General features: G+C 34.8%; 1 protein-coding gene across 1 annotated transcript; it reads right to left on the bottom strand.

The window, feature by feature from the left end:
- Positions 1–820: 820 nt before the first annotated feature.
- Positions 821–9,282, bottom strand: LOC141683486 (putative transmembrane GTPase FZO-like, chloroplastic). Its single transcript, XM_074488224.1, has 11 exons — positions 8,720–9,282; positions 7,633–8,192; positions 7,445–7,513; positions 6,047–6,244; positions 4,988–5,119; positions 4,470–4,556; positions 3,943–4,383; positions 3,626–3,793; positions 3,229–3,459; positions 2,400–2,515; positions 821–1,337 (listed from the first exon to the last, which is right to left on the bottom strand). The coding sequence occupies exons 1-11, from the start codon at positions 9,195–9,197 to the stop codon at positions 1,064–1,066; spliced, it is 2,754 nt and encodes a 917-aa protein (XP_074344325.1). The 5' UTR covers positions 9,198–9,282; the 3' UTR covers positions 821–1,063.
- Positions 9,283–9,488: the final 206 nt, after the last annotated feature.

Genomic DNA, 9,488 nt, shown 5'->3' with positions numbered 1-9,488 from the left:
TCCTCTGCACTTCCGATGATTTATTGAATAAGATTTTAATTAGTAGAGCTAGCAGTTTTAATTTTTTTTTTTAAAAAGACATGGCAATAATTGTTTGCAACTTTGATATCTTTGTTTTATTTTTTATCGAATTTTTTGCTGGGCACAGGATAAGAATATATGTGCAAAAATTTGATTGGTTTTTCAATCATAAATGTTGATAGACCCCCCTGTATTTACATCAATTACATCAATAAAAACACTACAAATTCATAAAATTTAGTGCTTAACAAACCCTTTATTTATTACTTATTATAAATGAAATTCAAATTCTAAATACACGCCTCGGAAAATCGTACCCAGAGGGTTTAAAAGTTAACAAACCAGCAAAACGTGTAATAAATCTAGGTCCTTCAAGTCTCCTATAATTTCTCAAGTAATTAAGGACTTAATCATAAACTCCCTCAATTTAATCATAAGACATACTCTCCCCCTTCCGAAAAAGTGTCCGAAACGCATTTTAAGATGCATAAAAAATATAATTATTTAACTTATTTTTACAATTTTTTTTTCTGAACAAAAGTTAAATATTTTAATTTTTATTCAGAAAAATAAATTTATAAAAAAAATTACATAATTATACTTTATATACACCTTAAAATATATATCGGACATTCTCCAAAAAATATAAACAATTGAAAGGAACGGAGAGAGTATAAGTCTAACTAGTCAAAAAAAAAAAGAACTGATAATGCAAGTGAGCTATACATTCAAGTGAATACAAAATTATATTTTTGGACTAAAAATATATTTGGGAAGGACACCCCTTAACTTCCATATCTGTGGGAAAAATCCTACATTTTTATAATAATTTCAATAATTAAAATAAAAAAAATTGGGATTACTTGTCCCTTATGCCCCTTCCTAAATGCACCCAGACTGTACACGTCACAAAGGCGATACAAAAACTAGATATAATACCAATACATGTGCATTCACGTATTATATGTGCTTACCTAGCCATTGCATTCACGTATTATATGTGCACAAAAAACTACCGCACATGCATATGCAGTCATGATATCTAGAGATTCTGAATTTCTATCTGTAGATTTTTAATTGTGGTCTCCATGCTAGTTAGCTTTTCTTGTGTGGCTAAGAGGTTTTCCAGTCTGTGTTGTGCTAAGTCTTGGTATGGTTTGCCAATTAGTTTTACAAAGTTTTCCAGACTCTCCTTTGTTTCCACCAGATCCTTCTGCATGGCTTCTTCAAGTTCCCTTCCCAAGCCATCAGCAGTTCTCTTCACTTTGTCAACCACAAGTTGCCTTCGTGCCGGGAATTTGGAGATAGCTAGCAAACTGCCATAGAATGCAAAGAGCAGGATGAAAAAGCATATAGCCAAAACAGTTCAGTACAAAATACCATGCAATAGAATGGCATATAACAAAGGCCATAAGTTAAATCTACAATAGAGAAAACGTGGTAATTTTTTATATAATAACATTTTCAATCAACAATTCAAGTTTTAATTATTGTTAACAATATTTTTATAAAAACCTCCATAGACAATAGCTGGTTTTGTGCTCGACTACTTTTTATATTCATTTACTTAAAATTACATAAATAATATTGTGTGCTTGTCTACTGTCTACATGCATGCACACACTTATGGTATTCATATTCCTAAATCAAAAAAAAATTAGAAAGTCATGTAGTCCTGTCTTATAATAATAGCCCATGGAGAAACAAAAACTACCGCAGGGCAAGTGCTTCATTCTTTCTGAAAGAGTAGTTTTAGAATTCATTTTGGAATTGCAAGTGATTCAATTTTTATTATTTTATCTCAAACAATGCCAAGGGCGTATCAGCAAGTTCTAGATAACATTTTGTTAAACTGCTACCAGAATGATACTGGATTTTCAGGGGCTGCTCACTTTTGGCTAAACTTTTACCTTCATTGCCCCCCCCCCCCCCAAAACCTTCCCTCCTCACCCTCCTGAAGACCCAATTTATATGCACTAACAGTTAAAAAGGACCTCGGGATTAAGCTGATTATTGCTTGGAAATTGTTTGTGAATCGAATACCTTCAGGTAGCTAAAGGTTTAAGGATTTGCCTTTAATTAGCTACAGAATCAAGATATCAAAAGCTATGTTACTCGGACTCTTCTATAAGTGTCCGACAAGGCGTGTCCAAGTGTGCAACATTTTGAAAAATGCACATGTTTTTGGCTTAAAATTAGTGTCCAATTCCGAGTGTCCATGTCCGAGTGTCGAGTGTCCGACACCGGTACTCCAAGATAAAATGTAGAGTCCGAGTAACATTGATCAAAAGAGTTCAGAATGGAGGGGCATATGAAACTGAAAGCAAAAAGAAACTAAGAATAAATTCCAATGCCGCACAACGGAAAAGTAAGCCTACCCGCCAGCAGAGCATAAGCCGAGAGCAAGAAGATCCTCTAATGTGGTTGGTAGAACAGATGTCAGAAGTGATGCTGATAAACCAGCTGCTCCCAGTCCCCCAAAACTTCCAAGGAACTGAAAATTGATACAGAATCCATAACCGTAAGTTATTTATTGAAGCGACATTACAAGAAGTGTTCATAATACACTATAATTAACATCATCAGCGTTTGTTCCGGACTTTCTGTATATAAAGGAACAAGTTCAAATGTAGGTCACTCTTCCAGGCAACGCAAAGATAATTTTCATAACCGCATGAATTGCCTAATGCAAGTAGAGTTGATGCAAGTAGAGTTATCTGATGATGTAGATATTGTTCTGAAAGGTTTTCAGGAGGAAACAGTACACCATATATTCGAAACTGTTATTCACCATCATTCACATTTACAAATTTCTAATGTGTACACATATACTGAGTAGTTGAAATTCAGATGACTTTCGAAGATATTACCCACAATTTATGACAATTTACTGCATGCAGCAACAATAAAAAAATCACATGGTTCAACCTTGTGTGGATAACAGCAAAATAAAACATTTTTACTCTGTATGTAGTGATGGTATGTGGGTGTGTTTTATAAGCAAGCAGGTGAAAGACTGAAAGGTAATTAGGTGAATACTCAATGTGAATTTAATCATTATTTACTCCTGCATACATGTGTGAACTATTGAACAGTCATACTTATGAGATATCAAAGTCTGCTTCCAATCTTCCATTATTAATTTACGAATTCACGCATTACTTTGGCGGTGAAAATTAAGTATGAAAAAGAATGTTTATAACTCACTGCTTCACGGACTTCTTGATCAAACAATTTGGAAGCCGCTGCAGCATTAAAGTTTTCTATAGCTTCTCTGCTCAGCTCATATTTTCTACCCCAAAACTTATCAGTCTCCAACTCTTCAAGGTTCTCAGCACTGACAACAGAAGGCCATCTTTTCATAAAAGACTCCAAATACGATCTTCCTTCACGAGCATTGTTTGACTGCAGCCATGTAACATAATCTCCCAAGAGTTTCTAAATTTCAATATATGGTAACAGAAAGTTAGATCCGTTACAATTAGAAATCTGGAACCAGAAGCATAAATATGGAAAGCTCAACAGGAAAAAGTTGTTGAGCCCACCACTATTACTTAATAAGTTTAAAGCCAAACCACAGTATAAGCAAGAGTGGGTGACTTACTTGTGCCTCAGAGAGTGCAGGACATATGATATCATTTTGAATCGCTGAGGCAGCAGGAATTAAAGCACCTTTACTTCCTTTGAAAACATATGTTGTCACAATATCAATATTTGATATCACTAGTGTTGATTCTGTAAGCTTTATAGCACGTGTTTTGGTATCATCAATCTGCAGTATCAGCAAAACAGCTCAAATTTACAAAACAACATTGCAAAAGTGGCAAATAATAATTTTCTTACAAACACAAACAAATAAACAAACTTGACAGTGCTAGTTAGATGCCTAATATACCATACGTGTAAAAAATGAGTGTATACCAGAGACAATGTTTTCCTTTTCCACAAAATGCTTTCACTTTCCAAATTCTGTGCATAATCTTTTACACTGTCAAGCAGTTCATTGACCGACTTTAAGTCCTTATCGGCTTGCTGGTAATCTTGCATTGTTAGCCTCTGACAAGCTGCGAGTAGTTGCTCAGCAATTCTGATAGGTGTTTCAAGCTTAAGTTTTATTCTTTCGATTCCAGTACTAGTTGACCCATCTACGAAGCTAAATAAATACTCTTCAAGATCATAGAAGCCACTGGTTCTATGGTGAGTGTGATCTATTGACTGTTTTTCATTCTTTTCATCAACACTAGATGAAGCTAAAAGTTTGGCTTTAAGAGCAGCGCGTGAAGATACAGGATATAATGTCACATGTTCAGTGTTAAGCAACCTCTTGGTGTTTTCCTTGATAAATAATATAGCTTCTTCAAGCTGCATCAAACATTCAAAATTTACTTACTGGTCTTGCACTCCTTATTGATAAATTTAATAAAACTGAATAAGGTGCATGACTGTACCTCCGTGGCATTCTGATATATATCAGATTTATTTAGCACAAACACTACTTTTTTCTTCCACTGCTGAGTGTAACGAAGAAAACTAACCTGCATTTCTTAATGCATCAGTATTCAGAAGTGGTAGATAATCAATTCTTTTAAAACATGTGAAGAGGAAGAATATAGTCCTTATTTTAGTTTATAAAAATGTAGAGATTTTTGAGGCTGAACACCGACTCGGATAAAAAAAAAGGATTTTAGAAAAGAAAGTTGGTAGAATAATGACCACGGAAAATGCCTTTACCAGCTCTGCTTACGAAGACAGAAATGTGTAAGAAATTACTATCTGATGCATCATATTGTACTTGAAAAGTAAATTCTTGTATACTTGCAGGTCCACATATTATCTAGTCTCTTCTGGTCAAAGCGCAAATATATTCATCATGCTAAACTTGTATAAAGCGGGTGACCACTTTTGTTTCTTGCAATATAAGATGGTATATTAATTCACCTTAGTTATCAATGGACAGTTTTCATACCTCGCTGTCAGTCAATGGACGATCAGCTGATATAACAAAGAGAAGCAAATCTGCACGGGGCACAAATTCCTCAGTAAGACGTTGCTGCCTTTGAAGGATTACATTTGTTCCTGGAGTATCAACGATTATCATCTGCTACACATTAAGAAGCTGGAGTTTATTATTCATGAGATAAGGAAGCCCCAAGAGTGGATTCTAGAGCAGCTAGTTATTAAAACTTGAGATATACATGCAAAAAACATCAAAGCAGGTGTAGATATACCGTAAAATTATTCTTTTAATCTTTTCATATAAACTCATGTCTAAAAATACATTATATTTCATATTCCCAGATAACATAATAATAGCCGGTGACTTTTCTTTCTTGCACATCCAGTATCAGAGATCTATAATAAGATCAATTTTGTTAGCTGGCGGAGGCACACAGCTGTAGATCACTATATTTTTCCATATTTGTGCACCTGATGTGTTTTCCATTACATATAAACAACTTTATCTTAAAAAAAACATTAATATCATGAAGTGATGATATTATTATAATGGTGGCATTAGAGGAACGGGAAAAGCTTTCAAAGTTCTTTTCCCTGTTACAATGAATCAATTAAGCAAACTTCGGTAGATGTGTGATTTTTTTTTTAATAACGATTATTGATATATCCCTTTTTTCTGGTGGGTTTGGGAGGGATAGTTGGTCTGTACACGTGGTGAATTTTATTAACTTAAAGATTTTTCTAAAGAATTGGTAAAAAAGATGATGACGAAAATAAAGAAATATGTCAACCATAATCTGTAGTTGATGCATAAGTAAGCTAAATACTATATGTGGTATTTCCAGGAAAGTATCAGCTATGTGCGACATGGAAAAAAAATCGTAAATAAAAAAATTAGAGATGTAATGCAAATTTGAAATTTAGCTAAAAAAGACCACAGATTCAGCAAGTATATACCAGAAAATTTGAACTTTCTGCATCTCTACAGTCAAATGTTGTAGATATGTGCTATTATTAAGATTTAAAATTGACTTTAAAAGCTAGAAGTAATAGTCTAAAATTTACTCGCCTCTTTAAGTATAGGAGCAGGTAGGTAGCACACAAATTGACCATCAGGATGCCTTTCGCAACGCTGCTGCTCATTGGAATCCAAGTCGGAATATCGTAAAAATGTAATCTCATTTGTTGTAGGGACAACCCCGTCTTGCAAATATTTTTCTCCGAGAAGGGCATTTATGAAAGTTGACTTCCCAGAGTTGAATTCACCCTAGGAGATGATCAAAGTCACGAAAAGAGTAATAAGTATATATGTAGTGATAAACTTAAAAAACTCAGATAACATACGAAAAATTAACAATAGTAGCAGATTTATTTGGATGCCCAAAACCAGGAAAGCACAAAGGAAGGCCAAGAATCACTTTCCCAGATGTTGACGGAACAAGACAAAAACAGATCTAAAAACAAACAAAATTGATGAAAAACTCTAGCAATCAATTTATATGTAGCTGGCTAAAACTCAGAACAGCTCAAGTCGCAATTTTCTCATGATTCAGGCTATCAAGAAGTAAACAATTTTATATGTAACAAAATCAGACCAAAAAAATATAGCATTTATCCCAATATTATTTACATATGTACTCGTTTTTTTTAAGGATAAACCAGCAGACAATAGAATATTGGATGATAGATTAAACTTAATATTCTTATTTTGATTCAACTTTCACAGAGCAATTACCACAGCCAGATAAATTTGGCTTTCCCCGGTAAAACTACAGGTTATTTTATACATAAATGCTGCATAGTATAAGCACCAGTCTGTTACTACATTAAAAATTTGCTAGATACTAAACCATCGGTGTTAGTTAATACCTTAATGGCACTCAATCACAACAAAGAAAAAAGAAGGAAGAACAATCATAATCATTTCCTGCCCTTCATGTACACACCATGACAAGAATACTACTATCATGTTTTAGCAAAAAACAAAATAAAATGATACTCCAAATATTGGCAAGTCAACGTAAGCAATTTTACACAAATGTTTTTCTTATCAATTAAGACGATGTCGTTGAAGATCAGTTATACTTTGTTAACTGTCCCTGAGATATATCAGTCGTGTTTGGTAGCACTGCGAAAACTCATGCTAATTTGATCTCCTTTGTTCCACTTGGATGTTACTGAAACCCGAAGGAGCTTATATATCTATTAAATATACGAAGATACATGCTAGAGACATATCCATTCCAATATGTTGTTTAAGTTCAAAGTAAACAACACGTCAAACCAAACAAATAGAAGCTGGAAAACTACTGACAAGGTAAATGTAAGAAATGTTTAATATGAGAAAGTATTGTGGAAGTCAAGTTGTTTTTTGGACCAAATAGCCTAGATTACTTATTTGAAATATAGAGCTAATACCCATGTATATCCGTGGAACCAGAATTGTTGAAGTTCAGCACACAATTACCACTATAACCAGTAAAAATGGCTCATCTAGTTGCAAAACAGCATCAACAAGAAGTGAGACTTCATCCGTCTGTCATTCAAAACAATGTCTAAGGATTAGATAAGAAAACGAAATATTAAAATGAGCAAGAATAATCTATTGCAATTAGAAACAACTTTATCTACCAAATGTTAACATTAAAAGATCACCAGTGGTGCAGCTCTCTGGATAACGTCTATAGCTTCGGTCAACACGGATCTCTCTGTTTCCATGAGTTGTTGCACTTTATCCTCCAGGTTAATAAAACCAACAACCCCCTTCGTCACAAAAGAACCATTACTAGCATCATTAGTTCTGAGCTTGTCACCGAAGTAAGGCAATTTCTCCTGTTGTCTCTTATTTGACAAAATTACACTCTCAAACATTTTGCTCAAAACATTATCATTCAAAAGCTTTAATTCATTCAGTGAAATGACTAATCCACTAGCTCCTGCTTTTATCAATCTTGATGCTTCGTCAAACAACTTCTCACCCTTGAATGAATTGGTCATAACAAAAATTGGAATTTTGATACGCCTGAAAATAGTATTAACCCCTTCATCTAGAGGCTTTATTCCATCAACATCATATATTAGGAAATCAGCACCTTCAGAGTTAGAAGCATTTTCAGCAGCAACTGGAGTTTGCACATTCCTTGCAACCAATGGAAGAACGACAGATTCAAATTTCGTGTCCGTCATCGTATTCCTTGCCACAATAGCAGGAAGACCTGTAAAATAAAGAGCAGGCTATTACTTCCGGCACGACACTAAGTAATTTGAATGAGAAAGAAAAATTCTGATACTGAAAAACACAATGTATAGCACTAAGAGTTTGCTATTAAAGGCTCGATAATATGAAGGCACTCAATCTGATAACACTAGCTTCACTATCAGTAAACATATATCTGGTATTTCAGGTGCAACATCACTAGCTACACGTAATAGTTAATACAACTAGTACTTGACCATTCAGTATTTCAGCACGAAACACAAAATTCAATCTGCACAACACTAGCTGCAATTAATACTACAATATCTAAAAACAGGTTGCAATTAATTTCGATTGTACAAGTTAACTTTAATAATTTCCGAACTTAACTACAACTGTACGAGAAGTTCAAACATGTACATCTTCCAAGTATTATCAATCTACATTTATCCTACAATAAAAAATGCCGAAATATTAAAGTTATAAAAATGACTGCAAATTTAAGAGTAACAAAACACGAGGACATATCGATTTCGATTACGAGACCTTGATCAGAGAGGAGAACACCGCTAGCATTAACAGCAGCAGCAATATCAACACGTTCCGAAAGCAACAAATAAGCTCTCCCACCGATCACCTCCTTCAACAAACGCGCCGCTTCGTATATTTTCCCGCCACTGGCATCACCGCCATCATTAAGCACAACAATGCCGATCCAATTCTTCGAAACGGCGTCGTCGATCAAACTCAAAGCATCATCTCTATTATCTAATACATCTTGTGGATTCAATTGGAGCACGAGAGCAGGTACTTTGATCTGCGGGCGTTTGTAACCGCCTGGAAACAACGTTCGAGGCTGGTTCTGAGAGTTTGAAGAAGTTGAGCTGTTGCTGACGGCGGAGGTGACGGAGATGTGTCGCCGGAGCTTGAGGTGGAGCGGCGGTGGTGGATGGAGGTGGCGGTGGAAGAGGAGAGAAGTGTGTGTGGTGATGGAGGTGGAGTGAGAGAGAAGTGATAAAACCATTGGGAAGTGTGAAATGTGGAGAGAGAGAGAGAGAGAGAGAGAGAGAGAGAGCTTATCTTGTTGTAATGGAGAGTGAGGGTTGGTTTTATGGTTGTGAAATGTTTGAATTTTTAAGGCCGCGTTTGGATCACAGATGCACCGATAAATCAAGATTCCGACGGATCGTAATCAATTTTGTATAACAGATTAAGTTCGAAGCAAGTTTATAATAAAACAGAAAATGTTATATTTATAATAAAATAAAGAATTTATATTTAGTTTTTCTAATTGAGGAATAGGTTTATAATGTTA

Source organism: Apium graveolens, chromosome 9 (assembly GCF_009905375.1).
Source record: "Apium graveolens cultivar Ventura chromosome 9, ASM990537v1, whole genome shotgun sequence".
NCBI lineage: Eukaryota > Viridiplantae > Streptophyta > Magnoliopsida > Apiales > Apiaceae > Apium > Apium graveolens.
This window is presented reverse-complemented; position numbering and strand designations above follow the sequence as displayed.